At 45.5% G+C, this 25,421-nt stretch overlaps 2 protein-coding genes across 3 annotated transcripts in view; one reads left to right on the top strand and one right to left on the bottom strand.

The window, feature by feature from the left end:
• The window catches only part of UBE2L3 (ubiquitin conjugating enzyme E2 L3), a 45,848-nt gene that overhangs the window by 6,303 nt on the left and 14,124 nt on the right, over positions 1–25,421 (bottom strand). The window contains exons 2-3 of one of the 2 annotated variants that reach the window (XM_037067301.1): positions 23,034–23,129; positions 1,849–2,035 (exon numbers count right to left, since the gene is read on the bottom strand). In XM_037067301.1, coding sequence (XP_036923196.1) covers positions 1,849–2,035; positions 23,034–23,129 — 283 coding nt within the window. The remainder of the gene's footprint in view (positions 1–1,848; positions 2,036–23,033; positions 23,130–25,421) is intronic. The other variant, XM_037067302.1, reaches the window with a different exon arrangement.
• MRPL24 (mitochondrial ribosomal protein L24) lies at positions 9,093–16,120 on the top strand. The gene is given in 6 exon segments (XM_037067432.1): positions 9,093–9,113; positions 15,313–15,433; positions 15,436–15,489; positions 15,492–15,590; positions 15,593–15,858; positions 15,860–16,120. Coding segments are annotated over 6 exon segments (807 nt in total). The 3' UTR covers positions 16,106–16,120.

The following is a 25,421-nucleotide window of genomic DNA, read 5'->3' as shown; positions in this document are numbered from 1 at the left end:
TTTAATGCCTTTCTACTTTCCTTTTAAAAATTGAGGTATAAGTCACACACCAAAAAATAAACTCCTTCACGCTTGGTCACATTACGACACACCCAGTGCAGCCCACCTCCCTTCCCCCTCACTGCCCGAGTCCTCAGGGAGGAAGGAGCCCTGTGATCTCTGGGGCCTGGCAGTCTGCAGGGCAGGGCCTGCCTGGCCAGCCTGGCCTCAAAGGACTCCCCTCTCCAGACACAGTGTTTAATACACACAATTTGCAAGCACTCCTAGAGTTGTGTAAGGGGGGCTGACAAGGCGTTCCCGAACACGGAGCTACGAATCTATAGGAAAACAATTCGGCACGTGCACTTCGTCGGCCCTGACTGGGTAGCTCAGTTAGAGTGCCATCCCAATACGCCGAAGTTGGAGATTCGATCCCCCGACAGGGCACATACAAGAATCAACCAATGAATGCATACGTAAGTGGAAGAAGAGACTGATGTTTCTCTTTCCCTTCCTCCTTTAAAGAAACAAAAACCAAAACAAACAAACAAAACTGTCTAGCTTTTATAAACATAAACTTGTACACAACCAAATGCCAAGTCCACTGGAGATCTTCCTACTTTGACTCAGCATTTGGTATTTACTCCTTGCTATTACTCAGCTGTGTTGAGCCTGAGGCTGAACATTCAATGGGAACACCTTTCAACTCCATCTTCCAGGGGTTCCAATGAAAAATGACTATTACATCACTCACCTGCTGCCTCACAAAGTCCGGCCTTAACCACTATCTTTAATCTAAAAAGACCTTATGGGGGATGGGGGTATAAGGGGACTAAATGGTAATGGAAAAAATATAACAAAGACTAAATCAAAAATAAAATAAAATAGAAAGAACTTACAGTGTTCAGCTGGTTACTTATAAGAAAGCCACTCAAAATACAAGATACGAGGACTTCAAAACAAAGTTCTGGAATTAGGAAATAAAAACTATACAAAATCAGTCCTAACTGGTGTCACTCAGTAGATTGACTGCCAGCCTATGAACTTAAAGGTGACCAGTTCAATTCCCAGTCAGGGCACATGCCTGGGTTATAGGCCAAGTCCCCAGTTGGGGGTGTGCAAAAGGCAACCAATCGATGTTTCTCTCATCACCTTCCATCACCTCTGTCTTAAAAGAGAGAGAGGAAAAAAAAGGAAATCTAGTAAATTCTAGGGGACAAGAGGGAGGCCAACGACAATATTAAAATTAAGTACCCCCCCAACTAAACGAACATGTATGTTTACACAGAGACAACTAGACACGTGGACACACCAGGCAACATCCAATTCCTGGGAGTTCCAGGCCCACTAAAGCCAACTGAACTTTCATTTGGGCACAGCCCTTGAGTCTGACTGTACCCCTGCCCCACACCACCCACTCTGAGCCACTGGCTTTCTGCTGATGCCCACCAAGGAGATTTGGCTTGTGCCCTTCTTTTAGTCTGTAAGGCCCTCTCCAACCTCTCTTCTCACTCCGTGTCTGAGTGCACATGCTAACCGCTGAGTGAGCAACTGTAAACACCACTCCCCCTCCCCCTTGAGGCAACCCCACAATCCTTCATGAAAACTGTCGTGGGCAGTGCCTACACCCCCCACTGCACAGGTAGGGCCTCCTCAAATAGCTGCGTAGGTCAACAATTTGGCGGAGATGTGCCATGCCCACAGGCCTGGTGGGACCTCAGCTGCACCTGAGGTCCCACCAGGTACAGCTGGTAAGGTAAGACATCTCTGGACTGTGTGTGACATGGTATTAGAAGGCACCGAGGAACCCCTGTCCCCACAGCATCCCCAGAAGAGCACATCAGAGGAGGACACAGGAGCATGCCTTACCTTGGTCGGTTTTGGTTGCTGGCTTCCAGTTTTCAGCACTAATTACTGGCAGACAGACCTGCCCCTTTTCATCGATGTTGGGGTGATAGATCTTTGTTTTAAATGTGATCTTCGGTGGTTTGAATGGGTACTCTGCTGGAAAGTTGATTTCGATTCTGAAGGCCCCCTTATCATATGGAGGGTTGTCCTGAAGGGAAAGAGAAGAGATCACTGTGAACACACCATGGTAAACCAATCTGCAGCTGAGACAGGACCTTTCAGTTTACTTGAAAAGTAATTTCTTTCCAAGTGGTATATGCACTGAAGCTTTGTCACTTTTAGGACAACCAATAATCCATCAGTACTTCTAGAGCAAGTGTCTGCTAAACTGTGAAAAGGTCTGAGATTCATGTTCCAGTTCATTTTCTTTAACAGACTTTATTTTTAAGAGTAGTTTTAGTCTCACAGCAAAACTGCCCTGGCCTGCACATATACCGACTCCCCGACTATCAACATCTTGCAACAGTGTATTATATCTGTTACACTCTGTCAACCCATAGTAACACATCGCTATCACCCAGACTCTATAATTTGCGTTAGGGTTCACTGTTGTTGTGCATACGGGTTTTGTACGGTATCACACACTATAATTGGTATGTACAGTATGTAGCTTTTTCAGAGTGGCTTCTTTTACTTAGCGATTTACATTAAGGTTACTCCATGTCTTTCCATGGTTTGACAGCTCATTTCCCTTTAGTATAAATAATACTCTGTTGTCTGGAAGTACCACAGTCTAATTATCTGTTTACCTACTGAAAGATATCTTGGTTGCTTTCAGTTTTTGGCCACTCTGAAAAAAGCACCTATAGCCCTGGCTGGTGTAGCTCAGTGGATCGAGCGCGGGCCTGCGAACCACACGATCGCAGTTTGATTCCCAGTCAAGGGTTGCAGGCCAGTTCCCAGCAGGGGACTCACAAGAGGCAACCACACATTGATATTTCTTTCCTTCCCTTCCCCTCTAAAGATAAATTTTTTTAAAAAGCACCTATAAATATCCGCAGATAGGTATTTATGTGGACATAAGCTTTCAACTTCTTTGGGGTAAATACAAAGAACATGACTTCTTGATCACAGGGTAAGAGTATGTTTAGTTTTGTAAGATACCACCAACTGTCTTCCCAAGTAGCTGCACCACTCTGCATCCCCACCAGCAATGAAAGTTGTTCACTGACACATCCTCCCAGGATTTGGTGGTATTAGTGTTTGAGGTTTTCCTCCTTTTCCCCCAAATCCTTAACTGAGGACTTTCCATTGCTTTGAGAGAGAGGAAGGGGAAGAGAAACACTGATTGGCTGCCTCCTCTAAGCACCAGTATCATAAGCACCTGGACTGGGAACTGAACCCTCAACCTTTACATTACAGGACAAGCTCCAACGAAATGAGCCACACCAGCCAGGGTTGAATTTTCCCTTCTAAGAGGTGTGTAGTGGTATCTCATTGTTCCCTAATGACATGATGTTAAATTTCTATTCAAATGTTTATATGCCACCTGTATATCTTCTTCAGTAAGGTGTCAGTTTAGAATTTTTTTGGTCTATTTAAAAATCAGGGTTTTACATCCTGACCAGTGTGGCTCAGTTGTTTGGGGGTCATCCACAAAGTGAAGGGTCATAGGTTCGATTCCACTAGCATTGTAGTCCTCGGTTGGGTGTGTATGAGAGGCATCCAATCAATACTTCTCTCACATTGACGTTTCTCTTCCTCCCTTCCCCTCTCTCTAAAACTAAATAAATATAATATAAAAAACATGGTTTCGGTTTTTTATTGTTCAATTTTAAGAGTTCTTTGTGTATTCTGGCTAACAGCCTTGAATCAAATACCCTTTACAAATCTCTCTCTTTTTTAAGATATGAAGAGTCATGCCAGTGGTAAATAACAACCCCACCTGAACCACACCGAGTGCTGACAGACTCCAGATCCTGGCCAGCTTGGTCTCATCAGGATGAGGCAGCTGGAGAGCTGTCCCCTAGCTGGTTTCCAGTCAAGTCTAGAATCATGTCCCACCTCTCCGTTCTGAGGAGCACTCAAAGATCTAGTCCCCAGGGCCTGGACACTCCAACCGTCCAAGAGCCTCTGAGAGATGCCTCAAGAAAAAAGAGCCTCTGCAAATTAAAATCGCAGTAAGATACCACCTCACACCTGTCAAAATGACTACCATCACTGAATCCACAAATGACAAGTGCTGGCAAGGCTCATGCACTAATGGTGGGATTGCAAATTGGTGCAGCAACTATGGAAAACAGTTCTAGGGGGTGGGTTCTAAAAAATTAAGAATAGACCTGCTTTATGATTCAGCAATCATAAAAGTTTTGCTGTAGAAATGTTATACAACTTTTCAGCAATTTAACTAAAAAATTCAAGATCAAGCTGTGTCGCCATTTCAGATTTCAGCCTTTTATCTTCATGAAAAGCCCTGCCCAGCGTTTTCCGTTATTCCTTCCTTTTATCTGGATGCACTGCATTCCTTTCAGCTAATATTGCTGTGACAAAGGATTTTTTTTGAAATGTAAAGTTAATTAACGTAAAATGTGATAATTTCACATGCTCTAAATTCGCTCAGACTTTAAATTTTACTTTTTCTTCCCTGAAGTTGTTGCAGGCCATGAGCCCAACATGTAAGTTTTACAGCCTCATCTAATCCATGCCTAATTCCAAGACACTTTTCCTCCACATTCCCTTTCTATGAGAGTGACTGGTTTAAAGTGTGTTTTATTTATTTTATAAGCAGTATGGTTAAGATAAATAATAATTTCTGCACCACTTTTACTCAAAGAACCCACATTTCCTTGTACTTCCTTCTAGCCATGCTACACATGCCTGTAAGATCTGATCATTTATCACTTATTATCTGCTAGATGCTCTTCTGCCTCATCTCCAGTTCATTTCCCCTCATGGTCTTATCACCCACGTTTGAAGAGGCATCTGTCTGGCCCCGCCCTCTCCACCTCTGTGGGACACGAGGGCAAGGGGAACCGATCGATGCAAGTGTGATGACGCTCATGCTGCTTGCTGCTGTGTGTGCTCAACTGTTCTTCGTCTCTGCCTGAGAAGTCTCATGTCTTCTCCAGCATCCAATAAACTGTGGCAAGCTACCATGTTAGGCTTGCAAATAGGGTGAAAATCTCAAGATTCTTCAGTCTTCCTCTTTTTTTTTTTACATTTATTTATTGATTTGAGAGAGGGAAACATCAATTTGTTGCCGTGCTCATTTATGCATTCACTGGTTGATTCTTGTATGTGCCCTGCCAAGAATCAAACTTGCAACCTTGGCATATTAGGACAATGCTCTAATCCACTGAGCTACCCATCCAGGGCAACAGTCTTGACCTCAGGCTCCCGAGGCACAAAGTCACTTTGTGGCAACTAAGTCCAAAAGGAAGCTCTTCCATGTATGACACCAAACCACGTGGGGCTTTTCTAACCCTGTGGTCAAATCAAATCTTTCCTTCCCATGGCAACTCCTGAAGAATCCAAAGACCTGCCTTGCACCCCATGTCTTCAGTCTGTCAAGTGAGGATCCTGAGTCCTTCAAACATCCCAGAGTTTTGTGTCACTGCTTTCCCTGTGACATAGTCAGAACACCACATAGCTCTCCTGCAGGCACAGAATAATCGCTCCCTGACCTGGACTGCTGCCACATGGCACGTCCCCATGGTGTGTGCACAGCTGACTGACACCACATTCAGGACTCATGGCCGATGATGCAGAGGTGGCTCCTGGTTTGGATCTACTGAACATGCTGTCCCTTCTTCATTCCAAGCACCAAACTGAAGGCTCTGTACCACTTCTTTTTTTAAATCCACTACAGATCTTCAACATTTTCAATTTATGAACATTCATAAATACAAAGCTCTGCCCCTGTGCCACTTCTGTCCAACTTGGTGGCAACCCCTCAGCAGTGTCCTCTCCCATGGCTAATCCTCTTTAAACCAGCGAGCTAACAAAAGCCAGGCTACCACAGGCCCACCAGCCGGCTGCTTATCCTCGGAGTTCAGCCGTTTCATTACAGAGGAGCAAGGGGAGGTGGCCTGTTGTCCCCGACTGGTTTTTACATTCTGAAACCTACGTGATCCACTCCAGGGTCTTGACAAAAGCCAAGACAAGAACATGAGTCTTCTGAACACAGACTGTGTCTCTCACCCTTTGTAAATTGTTAAGTATTTATATCATCTATCTTTTCTGAAAGCAAGCTTCCTGGTTGCCTGAGCCACAAAATCTGCTCAATTAGAAGATTTAACTTATACTAACTTTGCTTTCTGAAGATGATTTCTTTGTACTGTTTTCAAAAATTTGCTTTGTAGGGCTTTCCATAGTACAGTCCGTGAGTATTCCAACATTAAAATATTTCATATTCCCTTTAAAAATAAGTATTAGTAGGAATAAGTATGTCTAGAACTGGTTTGCCAATCTTTTTTTTTTTAAAGATTTTATTTATTTATCCTTAGAGGGGAAGGGAAGGAGAGAAGGAGAGAAGCATCAATGTATGGTTGCCTCTCATGTGTCCCCTGCTGGGAACTGGCCCTGCAACCCAGGCATGTGCCCTGACTGGGAATCGAACTGCGATCGTGCGGTTCGCAGGCCCGCGCTCAATCCAGAGCTACGCCAGCCAGGGCTGGTTTGCCAATCTTTTATGACCAAACTGCTCTCTGAGTTATATCTAATTTTATTTTATTTTTAAAAGACTTTTATTTATTTATTTTTAGAGAGGGAAAGAGAGAGAGAGAAACATAAATGTGTGGCTGCCTCTCATGTGGCCCCCACTGGGGACCTGGCCCGCAACCCAGGCATGTGCCCTGACTGGGAATTGAACCTGCGACCCTTTGGTTCACAGCCCGTGCTCAATGCACTGAGCTATGCCAGCCAGGGCTAATTTTATTTTAAACAAGATTTTATTTATTTATTTTTAGAGAGAGAGGAAGAAAGAGAGGGAGAGAAATATCGATTGGTTGCCTCTCATATGTACCCCAACCAGGGGCTGAACCCACAACAAAGGCACGTACCCTGACAAGGAAGTGAATCAGCTTTGCGTCTGAGACGGAACCATGCCCAACCAACCGAGCCACACTGGGCNGACCTGGCCCGCAACCCAGGCATGTGCCCTGACTGGGAATTGAACCTGCGACCCTTTGGTTCACAGCCCGTGCTCAATGCACTGAGCTATGCCAGCCAGGGCTAATTTTATTTTAAACAAGAATTTATTTATTTATTTTTAGAGAGAGAGGAAGAAAGAGAGGGAGAGAAATATCGACTGGTTGCCTCTCATATGTACCCCAACCAGGGGCTGAACCCACAACAAAGGCACATACCCTGACAAGGAAGTGAATCAGCTTTGCGTCTGAGACGGAACCATGCCCAACCAACCGAGCCACACTGGGCAGGGTAAATTGTATCTAATTTTAAAACCACAATCTCCATTAATTGAATTCAGTAAGGAACTTTCCCTCCTCTGAACTCATGTACCTCTCACAGCATAATTCACTTTCCCCTCAAGAACTGAAATAGCTATACTGTTATTTTTCACAGAAATTAACATGCACACCAAAAAAATAGGGCTAAACCTCAAATGCCCCCAGGACAATGGCCCCTGCTGCAGGGCCATGTGTGTTCTCTGTGCACAGACGGTGCACACAAAGGCTTTTTGTTCTAGATGTCTGTATGTACTGCTTATATGTAGCTACAAAACTAGGCGTACCGTCTACTTCCCCTCCTGACTTTGCTCTTGCTGCTGTGCATTGTCTTCCAGTCTGCAGTGCAGATGTTCCCCTCTTGTTCTAGGCCACAGTCACTTGCAGCCTTTGTCCACAAAGGCTGTGTCTGGTTTGTGAAAGCTTGGCAGCCTTCCCCAATGGGAAGGCACAATTCCAGTACCCTAAGGTTGGCAGAGAATTATTTTTATATGTGGTCCTGTGTCAAAAAACAGGGCTCCCCATACCTGGCCTCAACCATTACCTGGCCTCAACCATTACAGCTACAGAAAGGGAGAAGGAAGAAGCCACAGAAGAGTTAACAGAAAAGAGCAGGAGACAGGCCAGGCCAGTGCTGGGCCCGAGGGCGGGATGTGGCTCCGCCATAATGCCAGAAGGGCAGCACAGAAGGAAGGAAGGCGTCTGGTGAGTGAGGGTTTCAGGCTCAATGGGCTAAACAAATGTGGAAGAACACAGAAAGGAAGGTGAGAGATCTGAGTTACAAATGCAGCTACAAAAGTTGAAAGAAGGCAATCAAACCTCAAATGCACTCCTGAAGGCTGGGCTAAAGTTGAGGCAAATCTTCCTTGCCCCGCAAAATAACCTCTAACATCGGAAGGAGCTTTTATATTGTGCTTGGGGCTGTGCTAGGTGCTTCTGATCAAGACCACCACACCACAACCAGAGCCGACAGAGAAGCGGAGAGGAGAACCCAAACTGCCTCACAGATTTTCCTATATCCTACTAGCTCCAGCAATTTTTCAGGTTTTGTTGCAAGTGGGAAAAAGTTTTTAAATTGTGGTGAAATTCACAAACATACAATGAACTATTTTAATGTGTACAATTCAGTGGCATTTAGTGAATTCACAATGTTGTGCAACCACCTCTAATTTCAAGACTTTTTACCCCCCGTTTTATTGAGACATAGCTGACATACATTACTTTGTAAGTTTAAGCAGTACAGCATGATGGTCTGATTTACACGTATAGTGAGATGGTGGCAAAGGTCTCTTGCTTTTCTGGTGGGATTCTTACAGCATTCTGATGGCTAGGTTTTGAGTACCTATCTTCCCCATGGACATGCCTGAGAGCAGGGACCTGAGGTATTCTCAAAACCAGCCCTCAAACACTGGCTAACTGAATTGCCCTCAAACATTTGCTAACTGAATCGCTAACTATCAGATTTTTAAAAATATTTAGTTACTGATTTTAGAGAGAAGCAGTGGGGAAGAGGGAGAAGGAGGAGGAGAGGGGGAGGGAGGGAGAGGGGGACATGGGAAAACACTGATTCGTTGTTCCACTTATGTATGCATTCACTGGTTGCTTCTTGTATGGGCCCTGACAGGTATAGAACCGCACGCAACCTTGGTGCCTCAGCACGATGCTCTAACCAACTGAGCTACCTGGCCAGGGCCTCAAATTCTCTTCTTGATGATAAAATCATCAACACCAGTGCATATGTTATTCTTTTGAACAGGACCAAGAATGTCGGCTCTCAGAATGGTTTAACATAGCTGAGACATGGCGACCCAGAACCTAGAGGTAGACTGCAAGTTGCTACACAGAAGAGAAGACGTTCCCACTTCTCTGCATCCCAGTCATCAGTCACAGCTTACAGCCGCCGATAAAGCAGGAGGAATGAGAACCTCATCACCAATCTAGGAGGTGGGGACTCACTTCCAGGACACTCACTGAAATAAAACAGCTTTTCATTACACAAGAAAAACTGATCTTACTGCTTTTAAAATCAGAGCTAATTACAACTTAATCATTTTAAAAATAAGCCAGTTAAAAAATGGGCAGAGTACTTGAATAGACATTTTTCGGAAAAAAAAAATATGCACAGCCCTGGCCAGTGTGGCCCAGCTGGTTGAAGCACTGTCCAACAACCAAAGATTGCTGGTTGGATTCCCAGTCAGGGCGCACAGTCAGGCTGCAGGCTCAGTCCCCCACTGGGGCACGTACAGAATGCAGCCAATCGGTATTTCTCACAGAGATGTTTCTGTTTCCCTTCCACCACAACTCTCTCTCTCTTGAATGAATGAAAATAAGCCTTAAGAAAGATATACATGTGCCCAACAAGCACATGAAAAAGAGTTCATTACCTTAGCTATCAAGGAAATCAAAACCACAATGAAGAACCATTCTGCCCCTAGTAGAATGGCTGCAATCAAACAGAGGGACAATATCAGGCCCTGGCTGGTGTAGCTCAGTGGATTGAGCGTGGGCCTGCGAACCACACGATCGTGGTTTGATTCTCAGTCAGGGCACATGCCTGGGTTGCAGGCCAGTTCCCAGCAGGGTACTCACAAGAGGCAACCATATATTGATGTTTCTCTCTTTCTCTCCTTCCCTTCCTCTCTAAAGATAAATAAATAAAATGTTAAAAAAAAAAAAGAGGGACAATATCAACTGTCCCCAAGGATGTGAAGAAGCTGGAACCCTCTCGCACCAGTGGCAGAAATGTAAATGGTATAATAGTCCGGCATTCCTCAAATGGTTAAACATAAGGTTACCATATGACCCAGCAATCCCACTCCTAAGTAAATACCCAAAAGAAATGAAAACATACGTCCACATAAAAACCTGCACATGAGTGTTAACAGCAGCATTATTACAACAGACAAAAAATGGAACTAACTGAAATACCCACGAACTAATGACTGAATAAGAAAACGATGATATAGGCACTACAATGGAATATTATCTGGCAATGAAAAGGAAAAAAGTACAGATATATGCTACAACAGGGTGAACCCTGAAAATGCTATGCTAAGCTGCCAGATACAAAAGGTCATATATTATATGATTCTATTTATGTGAAATTTGCAGAACAGCTAAATCTATTCAGGGTGATGGCTGAGGGCAGATTCTTTTGAGAATATTAAAAAATGTTCTGAAATTACGGTGATAGCTGCACAACTCTGAATTTACTAAAAGCCATTGAACGATATACTTTAAATTTGTGAAGTGTATGGTTTGTGAATTTCAATGAAACTTTAAAAAATTAAAGCTTGGCCCTGGCTGGTGTAGCTCAGTGGATTGAGCACAGGCCTGTGAACCAGAGGATCAGGGTTCGATTCCCAGTCAGGGCACATTCCTAGGTTGCAGGCCGGTTCCCTGCAGGCCAACTCCCAGCAGGGGATGCACGAAAAGCAACCATACATTGATGTTTCTCTCCCTCTCTCTCCTTCCCCTCTAAAGATAAATAAATAAATAAAAATCTAAAAAAAAAAAAATTAAAGCTAACTCAGGAACAATGATTCTCAACCAAGGGCAAAGTTGTCTCTACCTGAGAAGTTCAGAAGTACCTGAGGTTGTCCTTAAGTTGTCCCAACGTCAAGGGTGGCTACTACTGTCATCTAGTGGACAAGAAACAGGGACAGTCCTGCACAAATAGTCTGCACACACACACCAAACTGCAGTTTGCAGTGTAATCCAATTGAGAATTACTACTCTAGAACTACAAATTCAGTTTGTAAGCTATTTGTGGGGTACCTACCACGTGTATGTAACACAGTGCTGGGCACAGGAAGTGGGATGGAAAGAGAGGAAGGCCTCTGTCTAAACCAGAACCCACTGGGATAGACATTCTATGACACAGCTGGCAAAGCAACAGTCACATGGCTAGAAGTGCCCAAATAGAGGGGACTCAACAACGCTGGGAAGGGGAATTAAGGTCCTACTTCTACCCCAGACACCCTAACCTGCTCGAGTCTCCTCTCCTGCAGCAGCAACGGCTGGACGGAGCCGACAGAATGGGGCTGAGCACAGGAGGCCAGAGGCAGGCAGGATCTAGTAACTTTCCCTCTGCGAAGCTAAGCTGAGTTGGGAGTTTCCTCACTTGCAGTCAAGAGAGACTTCAGAGAACACAGGGCATAATCCACTAAGAATGGGGGATGGGGAGTATCACCAAAGACTCAGGAGGACAGAATGGGGCCCCTGGGTGGAAGGCATACACAGGGCTTCGTGAGCAGGAAAAGGCATGATGGCCCCCGAGAAGGCACAGCTCTGACAGTGAATAAACAGGCATTTATTTCAATAATTAGTTGGCTTTGAGTACTCCAGCTTCACACCAGTGCAGAGTCAACTGGTAGAGAGAACTGACCTGCAGCCCCTGGAACGAGAGCAGATCTCCTCCAGAGAGTCAGGCACCTGAGCCCAGGTAGGGGGACCAGGTGACGAGTCTGGGAGGTACCGCCAAGAACCTCGGAGATGAAAAAGCCTGCGCAGAGGCCAAGGTAGCTGCCATTTTGAAGTGAGATGTTATTAGTGTACCCAATGCCACCCATGAAAATATTCTAAAGGGGCTCACCAGAACCTGGCGTGTGGGCACTCAAGGGGGCACCAGGGGCCAGCACAGAGGTCAGAGAAACTAGGCAACGTCAGACACTCTACTCCATTCCCAACAGGCTGGCGGGGTGAACACCAGGGAAGCACAGGCCCTTTCAGAGAACCTCCAGTTGATTTTAAAAACAATTATTGAGGCAGCTTCTAATATGCAAGGCCTGGGATACAAAGATAACCCACAAGTCTGTTCTGAAGCCCGAAGACAAAGAAACTCAGGGACAGGCTGACTAGGGCATTACCTCAACCCGGCATTTGCTCTGTGCTAGGCCCAGAAGCATCACCAACTCATTTAGAAGCATCAACAACTCATTTAGATCACTGCAAGAGGCAGGTACTCATTAGTTCCATTTTACAAATGAGAAACTGAGGCTCAGGCAGTTGGAAGGAAGACTCACTGTCACTGTTGGAATGTTTTCAGTTGTACATGTCTTACCTTCTCAAAAAAAGTAAAAGCAGCAGCAGCAGCAACAGCAAAAGTTTAGGGTGATAGTAACATAGGAGAGCAGCAGCCCGGGCAAGAAAGGAATTCAAGCCCTGGCTGGTGTGGCTCAGTGGATTAAGCGCGGGCCTGCGAACCACACGATCATGGTTCGATTCCTAGTCGGGGCACGTGCCTGGATTGCAGGCCAGTTCCCGGTTCCCTACGGGGGACGCACCAGAGGCAGCTATGCACTGATGTTTCTCTCTCTCTCTCTCTCTCTCCCTCCTCCCCTTCCCCTTCCCCTCTAAGATAAATAAATAAAATCTTAAAAATATATTTTTTTCTAAAAAAAAGAAAGGAATTCAAGCTAGGATGTACTCCCCCCCTTAAAGAACTAAGCATTCAAATCATGAAGTTAGAAAAGAACAAACACCAACGAAAGCAGGAGACATCAAATTCCAAGGAAAATAGAAGACAGCATATTAAAAAAGCAGAAATTACCATGAAAGCAAAAATCAGCAAATCAGAACACAGAAAGAAAATGAAATTCCTACTTCATGATACATGTAGCCAATATGACCACCTACTGAAACCCATTAACACAGAAAATACAACTCAATTTCACATATGAATATAGAGTAACATTAAAAACCATAGGCCCACAGGTCCCCAGCTGGGGATGTACAAGAGGAAACTGATTGATGTCTCTCTCACACGTCGATGTTTTTCTCCTTCTCCTTCTTCCTTCCTTTCCCTCTCTTTCTCTAAAAAAGATTTTATTTTTTATTTACTTTTAGAGAGAGGGTAAAGAATGAAGGAAGAGAGGGAGGGAAACACTGATGTGTCAGACACGGCAATGATTGCTGCATTCCCCCAAATGGGGACCTGGCCTACAACCCAGGCATGTGCCCTGACTGGGAATCAAACCAGCGACCTTTTGGTTCTAAGGCCAGCCCTCAATCCACTGAACTACACCAGCCAGGGCCAGACATGTGCTCTTAATCAAGCAACCTGAAACTTTCTGGTCAAGCACCAGTAAGGCAATCTGTTATATGGGTCCTCTCTATCATCATAGCCCACTAAGAAAGCAGAGGCAGTCTGCACGGTAAAAGCCCTTGCCATTCCATTCCCCCCAAAAGATGTACCAGTTTAAAAAATAATCCTTTCTTTTCTTTTCTTTTTCTTTTTTTAAAGATTTTATTTATTTATCTTTAGAGGGGAAGGGGAGGAGAGAAGGAGAGAAGTATCAATGTATGGTTGCCTCTCATGAGTCCCCCGCTGGGAACTGGCCTGCAACCCAGGCATGTGCCCTGACTGGGAATCGAACTGCGATCGTGTGGTTCGCAGGCCCACGCTCAATCCACTGAGCTACGCCAGCCAGGGCCCTTTCTTTTCTTTTTTAAAAAGATTTTATTTATTTATCTTTAGAGGGGAAGGGAAGGCGAGAGGGAGAGAAACAATGTATGGTTGCCTTTTGTGCGTCCCCTGCTGGGAATTGGCCTGCAGGGAACTGGCCTGCAACCCAGGCATGTGCCCTGACTGAGAATTGAACTGCGATCGTCTGAGTCACAGGCCCACGCTCAATCCACTGAGCTACACCAGCCAGGGCTTCCTTTCTTTTCTTTTGTTAATAGCTCCCTTGCCCAACCCCTCTTTCTATAAAGACTTTATAGTCTGTATTTTGTACAAGTCCTCAGAACACCCCTTCTAGTTACTAGATTGAATGCTACCAATTCATAAATTGCTTAATAAAGACAATCATCTTCAAATTTACTCAGTTAAATTTTCTGTTTTAACACCATGAAATGTAATATAACAAATTATTTTAAAAATACAGGCATATCTCAGAGATGTTATGGGTTCGGTTCTGGACCACTGCAATAAAATAAATATTGCAATATGGTGAGTCATCTTTTTTTTTTGATGGTGAAGGGACTTGCCTTCAATTTGTAAGAAATGCACATTTATAAACTGCAGTAAAGCACACAGTGCAATGAAACAAGGTATGCCAATCGTCCACTGTGATGGAGAAGGAGTTAATCCAGAAAAGAAGCATTTAATGAACAGGCCACTTAAAAAACCTATGAACCCCAAGAAGGAACTTATCTGCTGAAATGTACTCCCCATGGTTAACAGAGAGCCCAAACTTTATGAATAAGTTCAGTGGCCATTTGCAGATAGGGGCTCTATATACATGGAAGAACCTCACACTGATGTCATTAAGATGTAAACATTTTTCAGATCCATTATAATCTTAGAGATCACCATCACATTATGTGGACTGCCTGACTGAAATGTTGATACACAGGAAACGACAGTAACATGCCCTTTAATGAAGTCTACTAATTCCTGGTTAAGAGAAAAAAAACTAGAGAGTGATAACAGCAAAATGGCAAAGAAGTCATCTCCAAACTCCTATTCCTCCATAGAAACATTAAAAAACATTATTTCAGAAACTGTCAGACCAACTTGGTCAGAACTCTGGAAAACAGTCAAAGGTTTTCAGCAACCAAATGAATACAGAATCAGGTGAAAGGCAACTAAAACATGGTGGGGAATCTTTGGCACTTTTACCACCCCCTTTCCTGGCTGGGCAGCAGACATCTTGAAGATGGTAGCATTGTCCCAGTGTGGGACCCTGGTCCTTGCTTCCAGAGGGAGCAGAGCAGGCCTTACTCACATTACCGTGTCGGTCTGTTCTAACGTCTCTGGGTACCCGAAGAACTAACATAAGGTGCTCATCCGTTCTGCCTAACTCGAGAACCAGGCGGGGGGAAGCACAGGCACTGCTGAGAAGACTGAATGGTCATGGAAACCCACAGCTGCATGGACCAAAGTAACAGCTGACACACACAACGCACTGCCTAAGGCCAAGGAGAAAGGCCAGGGAGAAACCTAAGGAGCATCAGTGTATTCAAAAGTGTCCAGGTAGCAGGGAGTGAAAAATAGACTAGTACTAGAGGTTTCTAGGTCTTTCATCGGCTAGGGAATTTTTCACAGCCTTCAGTCACGTGTCTCTCTGCCCCATTGGCCTTGGCATCCAAGGACACTCTGCCTCCAAACTACTGCCATGGGATGAGCTGCCCAGGCACCCAAACAAAAGGAGTAACCCTCCAGGGCCCAGGCAGTGCCTGGTGGCTGCGGGGCCCAGTTTGATGAAAACTGACATCTGTTCTGTGGAGATAGGGTAGAGGTCCTAGAAAGCAAGTGTGCCAGGAAGCAAGGCAAAGTGGTTCAAGTTACCCAGCAGCTGAGCACACGTGACCACTAGGGTGCAAGACCACGGACCACCAGGGAACCATGATCCCTAGCGAGGTGCCCCTGCCACACAACCAGGGCAAATCAGTTGATCCCAAGGACAGGAAACCTCCTGAGATGGAATGGAGATTCCCTTAGGAGGGAGGATGGGTCTGAGTCTCCATAAATTCAGAAGGAATTATTTCCAAACCTGGATTTTCTAGAGCTGATGGCACTGTCCCTGAAACATGGACTGATGGCCCCAAAGACACATCGGTGGGCAGATACTCTAGAAAGAACCTATGGGCCCCTTCTGAAGACACTGGGAGAAGAAGTGATGGAGGCGATGGGGACCCAGAGACTCAGAGACAGGAGAAAGTCTACGGGTACTGAACCTGGGGAGAGCAGCTTCTTTGCTCCTTGTCTTAGCCTTGAAGGCTGGAGGCCACCATTTCTTCAGACTTCAATGAACAGCCACGAGTCCTTGAAAAGGGGGAAGGGTTGCCCAGGTATATTGGGGAACTGAGAAAGCCATATGCAAGCCATACACGTCTCTGACAGGATTCATGCTCAGAAAAGACCTGGGAAGATCTGAAGCTTTCACCACTGGCTGGCTAGCTATAGGCTCACCACAAGCCAAAAGTGAGGGCTGAGGGAGAAGGACAGCTGCCCGGCTACAGGTTGACGTATTGCAGCACAGAGCCAATCTGCAAAGACTGAGGCTCTTTTTAAGTTCCTGGAATTCAAGAAAATTTCCAACAAAACACTGGTGGAACACAAGCAAAGCCTTCAACAGTGGGGAACAGCAACCCCACCCCTGTGGTAGGGGCAAACCTAACTTCTGCATTGTAATACTCAGATGTCCAGTTTTCAGTAACAACAAAAATCACAAAACATACAAAGACACAGAAAAGTACGACCCATAAAGGAAAAAAACGAATAATAGAAACTATCCAAGTGACGGAAACCCAACACTCAACTTACTGGACAGAAGATTAAAAGCAACTGTCATAAACATGCTCAAAGATGTAAAGGAAATCATGTACGAAGAACCAAACAAAACCAGAAAAATAATGTCTGAACAAAATGAGGTATCAATAAAAAAACAGAAATTATAAAACGGAACCAAAAAGAAATTCTGGAGCTAAACTGTACGGTAACTGAAGTGAAAAACTCACCAGAACAATTCAGCAGTGGATTTGAACAAGTAACAGAATCGGCAAACCCGAAGTTAGGACAAGTAAAACGATTCCATGAAAGGAACAAAAAGAAAAAAGGCGGAAGAAAAGCAATCAGAGCTTAGGAACATAGGGACACCTGGGAGCTAACCAACAAACAAACATTACAGCAGTCCCCGAGGAGGAAGAGAAAGGGGTGGAGAGAATATCTGAATAAAAAATGACCAAAACCTCCCAAATTCCATGAAAGATATAAATCTATACAGCCAAGAAACTAGGTGAACACCCAAAAAATTCAATGAACTCCAAGCAGGATTATACCAAGACAGTCAAATCACTGAAAAACAAAGAAATAATCCCGACAGCACTAAGAGGGGAGAAATGACTTGTCACATAGAACAGATCCCCGTAAGACAAACGCCTGATTTCTCACCATACCACAAAGGCCAGAAAGCAGTGGGATGACATATTCAAAGTGCTGAAAGGAAAATACTGTCAGCAAACCTATCCCTCAAAAATGAAGGACGAGCCCTGGCTAGTGTAGCTCAGTGGACTGAGCGCAGGCCTGCGAACCACACGATTGCGGTTTGATTCCCAGTCAGGGCACATGCCTAGGTTGCAGGCCAGTTCCCGGTTCCCGGTTCCCGGCTCCCGGCAGGGGACGGATGAGAGGCAACCATACATTGATGTTTCTCTCTCTCCCCTTCCCTTCCCCTCTAGGATAAATAAATAAAATCTTAAAAAAAAATGAAGGAGCCCTGGCTGGTGTAGCTCAGTGGATTGAGCACGGGCCTGCGAACCACACAATCACGGTTCAATTCCCAGTCAGGGCACATGCCTGGGTTTGCAGGCCAGTTCCTGGTTCCCGGCAGGGGACGCACGAGAGGCAACCATACATTGATATTTCTCTCTCTCTCCTTCCCTTCCCCTCTAAAAGAAACACAAAAGGGGAGTCCTTTAGGTTAAATGAAAGGACACTGCACACTAACTTGAAGCCACATGAAGAAAGAAAGAGAAGCCCTGGCTGGTGTGGCTCAGTGGATTGAGCACGAGCCTGAGAACAAAAGGGTCACCAGTTCAATTCCCAGTCATGGTATATGCCTGGGCTGCAGGTCAGGTTCTCAGCAGGGGGGCACATGAGAGGCAACCACATACTGATGTTTCTTTTCCCCTCCTTCCCTTCTAAAAAGAAATAAATAAAATGTTTTAAAAAGTATTTTTTAAAAAGCTACATACTGCCCTGGGTGGTATGGCTCAGTGGATTGAGCAGGAGCCTGTGAAGCAAAAGGTCACCAGTTTGATTCCCAGTCAAGGCACATGCCTGGGTTGCGGGCCAGGTCCCCAGTAGGGGACACATGAGAGGCAACCACACACTGATGTTTCTCTCCCACTTTCTCCTTCCTGTCCCCTCCTCCTAAAAATAAAGAAATAAAATATTTGTTTGAAAAGCTACATATTGTATACTGTTAACTATGACATTTCAGAATTGGCAAAACTGAATACCATAAAGGACCTGAAGTTGCCAGAGGGTTATGGGAGTTGGGGAGGAAGGGGGGTAGGGAGGAATGACTAGGTAGGACACAGAATTTCAGGGCCGTGAAAATGCTCTGTATGATACTAGAATAATGGATATATGTCATTATACATTTGTCTGAACTCAGAATGTACAATACCAAGAGTGAATTCTGATGTAAGCTATATACTTTAGGTGACTATGATGCATCAATGTACATCCAATTATAACATGCACCACTCTCCAGGGAATGTTGACAAAGACAATACATGTATGCGGGCATAGGGTATATAGAAAATCTCTGTACCTTCCTCTTAAAAAGGTTCAAGGAGCTGTGAACCTAAAGCTACTCTTTTTCTCTCCTTAGTTTTATCTATTTAATTTTAGAGAGAGGGAAAGGGAAGGAGAAAGTGAAGGACAGAAACATCAATATGTGGTTGCCTCTCATGCACCCCCTACTAGGGACCTGGTCTGCAATCCAGGCATATACCCTGACTGGGAATTGAACCAGGGACCCTTTGGTTCACAGGCCGCCACACAAATCACTCAAACCACTGAGCCATACCAGCCTGGCCTAAAGCTACTCTTAAAGAAACAAAACAAAACAAAACAAAACACCCAAAACCCACAAAGTCTTTAAAGAAAATAAAAAAGGGCAAAGTACTTGAATAGACATTTCTCCAAAGACATGTGAAAAGATGTTCAACATCCTTAGTCAATAGGAAAATGCAAATCAAAACCACCAGGAGATGACAGCTCTGAGGGCGGGGCGGGGCGGGGCGGGGCAGGGCGGGGCAGGGAGGGGTGGGGCAGGATGGAGGGGTTGAGCAGAAAGGAAAAAGGACTCATGGACAACAGTGTGGTGATTGTGGGGGTGGGGGTGTAAGGGGGCCAAATAGTAATGGAAAAAATACAATAAAATAAATAATACTGAGGGGAAAAAACACCATGATACATCCAGTTCACATGGACTAGAATAGCTACAACTTTTAAAAAAGAGAATATAAACATTGGTGAGGATGTGGGAAAATGAGAACCCTTGTATGCTGCAGGTGGGAATGTAAGATAGTGCGGCTACTGTGAAAATCAGTTTGTTGGTTTCTCATAGTTGAACACAGAATTACCATACAATCCAGCAATTCTTATCTGCACCCCAAAGAACTGAAAACAGGAACTTAAGCAGATCCTTGCACGTCAATGTTCAGAAGGGCATTATTCACAATAGTCAAAAGGCAGAAACATCCCTAGTTTCCACCAACAGATGAATGGATAAGTAAAATATGCTACATACAAATAATGGAATATTATTCATCCATAAAAATAATGTTTGATACACAGCACAATATTGATGACCTTTGAAGAAATTATGATAAATGAAATAAGCCAGACAAAAAAGGACAAATAGCCCTGGTTGGTACAGTTTGGTGGACTGAGCGCGGGCTGTGAACCAAAGGGTCGCTGGTTTGATTCTCAGTCAGAGCACATGCCAGGGTTGCAGGCCAGGTCCCCAGTGGGGGCCACATGAGAGGCAAACACATTCTGATGTTTCTCTCCCTCTTCCTCCCTCCCTTCCCCTCTAAAAATAAAAAAATAAAACCTTAAAATAAAAAGGACAAATAGCAGATGACTAATTTTAATAAACATATCTACAACAGGCAAAGTCATAGAGACAGGAGATTAGGGGTTACCAGGAATGAGGCAGGGGAATGGGAAGTTATTTTTTAATGGGTACAGAGTTTCTGCTTGAGGGATTTCTTCATGAAGGGATTATGAAATTATTTTCTTCCTGAGACATCACATCTGAATTTCTAATAATAAATTTATATATAAAAACATGTGGCCCTGGCTGGTGTAGCTCAGTGGATTGAGCACAGGCCTGCGAATTAAACAACTGTGGTTCGATTCCCAGTCAGGGCACATGCCTGGGTTGCAGAACAGTTCCCAGCAGGGGATGCATGAGAGGCAACCATACATTGATATTTCTCTCCCTCTCTCCCTCCCCTCCCCTCTAAAAATAAATAAATAAAATTTTTAAAAAATTTTAAAATAAAATAAAAATATGTGTTTAAAGATTAAAACCTAAACTGCCATGGTCAAAATGAAGTATTTCTAAAAAGTGCCTCTCCAGTCACCTCCCATCTTCCCTATCTTGGACGTCTGGCCCTGCCCTCTCTCTGAACTCTGGGTAGGGTGTGTTTACTAAGCAGCTCCCCAAGGACGTAAAGGTACACTCTAGGGTGTCATGACTTTATCAGTCTGGTAGACCCCAGGTGAGTTTAGGTGGAAGATTCCCCATACTGACCAGCCCCTACTGAGCAGGAAGGCCTGAGGCCCAGGTGGGAGGTACAAATGGAGACCCTGGAGGGATCAGTGGCTAACCTCATCCTTGAAACTCTTATACCAACCCAGGGGCCTCAAGCAGTGATTACAGGGGTAAGAGAGGGAGGAATGGAAAGAGGCAGCATGAGCAGGGATGAGGGCAGCCCTGGCCATCGCCTACTGTCCCTGGGCACAGTGTCCCCAAATGGAAGGTGAGGCTTGGGCCTGTACACTCCCCAGAGCCTTGGTTCAAGCACACTAGTTGGGATTCCACCAACTAGTCACCACCTCGGGCCTCAGGCCGTTCCACAGTCTCTGCCAATGACACCAGAGTGAGGCCTTGGTGTGCACTTGGGTGAGAGCCTGCCTGACAACCATCTACTCTTGGAGCCAGCCTGCAGTCTTTCAGGCCACTGAGCACATCAGCAGCCAAGCCTGACTGCCTAATGCAGTCCCATTCATTCTTATCAGTTTTCAAATGATCTGGATTACCTGTTTACTTCTTGTATCAGTAGGATACAAAATCTCAATTAGGGTCAGAGGAAAAAGGACTCATGGAAATGAACAAGTGTGGTGATTGCTGGGGGGAGGGGGGTATAACGGAACTGAATGGTAATGGGAAAAAAATATAATAATGATTAAATCAAAAGAGAGGGAGGGAGGGAGGGAGGGAGGGAAAACAGGCTTTCTATGAAAAAAAATTTTTTTTTAAAGAAAAGAGACAGGTGGTTCCTGCCCAGCATGACTCAGTTGGTTGGGTGATGTCCCACAAAGTGAAATGTCACCAATTCAATTCCCAATCAGGACACACACCTGGGTTTCAGGTTTAGTCCTGTCAGGGCACATGAGAGGCAAATGACCAATGTCTCTCTCTCACATTGATGTTTCTCTCCCTCTCTTTCTCCTACCCTTTCTCCCTCTCTAAAGTTAATTAATTAATTAATATTTTTTTAAAAAAGAAAAAGAAAAGGGCCAGGGAGTCAGATGGTCCTGGCCATCTCCAACAGCTGGCAGGCACCTGTGGCAGGGAAGGGCTGACCCGCCCCAGTCGGGGTTTCTGCACTGCCCACGCTCTGCGCCTTCAGCCTCCCCACCTCCAAGCCTGGAGAAATCTAAAAGACTCCATCTTCAACACCAGAGTGGACGCTCCCAGACTTTAAATGTTTGAATGTTTACCAGAAGACTACAAAGTATAGCTTCCCTTAGTTATCCAAATGATTATGAAAATAAACCATAAACCCAGCATTTGCCATTCAAGTTCCAGGGACTTTAGAACAGGAAGCAAAAGGGAACACACAGAAAAAGGTCCCGGTTGTGAAACAAGAGACGAGAAGGCAGACAATGTCAAGTCAGGCCACCTTGTGGACAGGTGGTGTGGCCTTGGGGAGAAGGCAGGAATGGAGGCAGAGACAGGATTTCCTCACGTACAGTGAACTCCCAGGAACCAGTGATGCTGGAAGAAGCAGGGATCTCAAGAAACAACACAGAATGAGAAAAAGGTAAGAGAATTAATTAGACCGATGTCTAAGAGTTAAGAGGAAGTGGGAGGACAGGAGCTGACGCACTGACACACTGGTTACAGAACAGGAGGCTGGGACACAGGGGGTTCCAAGTGGGGTGCACGGCCCCAGGGCTGCTGAGCCAGAGGTGTAAGGACTTAGTGGAGCCTCTGTGCTTGGTGTGAAGCAGTTTCAGGACGTGGGACAAACTGGACCATAAACTGCAGTTAGTGCACAACGTGTCTTGAGGGGCGAGGAGACGAAAGGACGGAAAAGAGCAGACAGTAAATCAAGAAGATAGTAAGGTCACAGGAAAGTGGCCCTTAGGAGGAGGCCGGAGCCCGTCTGAAGGCAGAAGTCAGTGAACAGGGAGGTGGAGTAGAGCGGTGGGGAGCAGACACTGGAGGCACAAGCCCCAGAAAAGATAGTGAGTGAAGGGAATAGGTGGCCCATGAAGCAAAGGGATTTGAAACAAATGGGAGGCACAAACTGAAGGGCACCAGGAATGAAGCCTGGAACACAGGTGTCCAGAGGGTTAGAGACACAGAGGCAAGCCCAAGCTCGACAGCACAAAGATCTAGATGGGAACACCTGCCACCTCCCTAGAGAGGTCAGAGAGAAGGTGGCCCCATCCAGATACATGAGGCCAAGCCAAGAGAAGCCAGGAAAGCCAGGAGGACACACACCACTCCTTTCCTGGGTCAATAACAACAGACCTGGAAAGCTCAGGACCCCCCAGAATGTTACAAAACCAGCACGAAGTTGGGGTTCTACTAAGGAAACTGAGGTTATGGTCCCTACCTTATTACCCTAGAGTGGCAGCCGCCTCTGTGCACCTCGTGGTTGCCTACACGAAAAAGTCCCCTTGGGAACAGAGAGATACGCCCAACAGCACACACACACCTTGAGATGAATCTGATAAGAAGTGAAGTGTTCAATACTCACAGGAACAATAAGCCCTTGCCAAGTCAATAAATTAGCTTCATCAACCTGGATGTTACGGAAGTTTTTCATTCCACATTTGCGGATTTCTTCAAGCTCCTGTTGATTGACAAAGCATAAAGGGGTGTCAATAGGGGAAAGCACCACATATTAAGATCCCTCCTGACTCCCTCAAATTAAACCAAGTGCCAACACCACTGATGGTAAAACTTCGGAGTGTGGGCTAGACAATTCCTGGCCTAGGTAAGAGGCCCAGAGCCACTGCAGTCCCCTCAACCCATGTCCCAGACCAAGACAGGCCCCCACCTTGGTGAACCCATGGCACTCAGCGGGGTAAACAACTCAGTAACTGCGCTCTTGCAAAAGCACCACCTCCTCTCTGGGCTGTCACAAGAAAGGCCTGGAGGTCTGACTTCTTCCAACCCAGATTTATTAAGCACTGACTGTGTGGCAGACGGCGAGGACATAAAGATGAACAACGTGGGATCAGGAGAACACACATACCCACAAAGTTCTCTGCCCAACACTGTAAGTGCAAGTTCAGGACTCCACCAGGGCACAGGGCACACAGCGAAGAGAACAACTATCCAGTCTGGGATGGGAGGGGGACAGAAAACCTTCACTGAGCCTCGGCTTCCTCAGCTGCAAAGCAGGGATAGTAAGTAAGACCCAGAGCTGTAGGTAACGAGGAGGAAACCACATTGTAAGCAGTGGAACCCTTTGCAAATATGAGGGATTATCATCACAGTCAACAGAGCAAATCCACTTCATTCAAAAAGCATGACCATCCAGACTATTTTAAGGCCCCACCCTAGATGTGTTTAGTCTAGAACTGTCCGTCAGTTGTCTTTCAACTGTGCACCAGCCTGACACTTCCCGCTGCTTTCCCAACAACTTGAGTGAACATCCAGTAAGTGTTATAGCCCAAGCCATCTTCCTGTGTGTGCCTGCCCACATCCCCTCCATTCTCCATCCTCAGATACCTGGAGGGACATGCTGCCACCAATTCCCCCATCTGGCCTCTCATCCACGGCACAACAGCCACCGCCACATCTTTTGGGTAACTTCTCTTCAGCAACCCTGGAACACCTCCCAGCTGAGCCCTGCCTCCCCTGCTGGGAGGACAGCTTCCTCACTAGCCTGGCTCCATCCTTGGTGGTCCAGCCCATGAACCATCGTAACTGGGAGGCCCCTCTTTGTTTAGTGCTCTGACTCGTAAATGGCAGAGAAGCTCTGAATCAGCCCCCACATCACCCCCAAAAGATCTCTGCACCCCCTATTCCCATCACAGAGCCGACAGTTTACAAGGCACCCTGGGGACACAATTCCCAAGGAAGGGGAACTGAGCCAGCGCTACAGGTTCTAGGTCGGAGGATGTGCAGTATGCCTGGCATGGAATAGGCAGAGAAGGACGGCACATCGAATGAATATGCAAGAGGCAGTTGGGACACCTGGCACTTCATGGTAGGCAACAGGCCCAAATTTCTCCCCCAAGGGTCCTGCTGTTTGTTAACTCTAGCTGCCTACCACAACTGTCTAGGTCTGGGCCGCAGCCTGGATAATTCTGGTCCAGTAACTGTGTGGTGAAGTTGAAAACAGGATTTTTAACAAGGTACAGTGAGATGAGAGAGCTGCTCCCACTGAGAGATTGAGTTCCCAGCAATGCTCAGTTTCAGTGAGGGAAGATGCCAGCAGCAATGGCTGTGACCCCTGCAGTAGGAAAATATGTGGCCTGGTCCCTCCACTTGAGCCTGAAGGGGGGAAAGCATGGACCTAAGACCACTCAACCTGCTGCCACCTGGTCCTCCTGCTAATGCCTGGGACTCATCAGAAACGCTCACCTGGGTAGTGTGCAGTCTGGGCAGATTCTGGAAGGGGAAAAGCCCTCACCCCCATACTATCACCTTGGCCTAGGAGGGCAAGTGTGAGGACAGAGACCAGGAAACCTCTGAAGCTTACAGTTGTGCTTCGTCAAACACTTGCTTAATGATGGTTAATAAGTAGATAGGAAGCTGGGGCTTGGGGAAGGAAAAGAACTCTGGGATAGGAAGGGATCTCTATGTACTTTAATTTTCTGGTCCTTGGTTCAAGACACTAGGGTGAAGATTCCTGGCAAGAGACACAAGAAGATGCCATGTCCCTTAAGGGCCAAGTCTTACCAAGTTATCAAAAATACAGACAAGAAAAAATTCCAGACAGAACTTTGAAATTAGACAATCAAAAGAAGAAACTACAGAATATATTGAATATTCATGAGAGAAAATACGTTTTAAAACAATATGAAACTATATTTTATGGCTTCAGAAATCCATATACTAACAACATGAAGTATCAGTGATAAACACAAGAAGGTATATTTCAAAAGAATTACAAAAACATGGCAAGATGGGG

This window comes from Sturnira hondurensis, unplaced genomic scaffold (genome assembly GCF_014824575.4).
Source record: "Sturnira hondurensis isolate 20B ecotype Veracruz unplaced genomic scaffold, ASM1482457v3 Scaffold0017254, whole genome shotgun sequence".
Classification (NCBI taxonomy): Eukaryota; Metazoa; Chordata; class Mammalia; order Chiroptera; family Phyllostomidae; genus Sturnira; species Sturnira hondurensis.
Note: the sequence above shows the minus strand (reverse complement) of the source record. Positions and strands in the feature narration are given on the sequence as shown.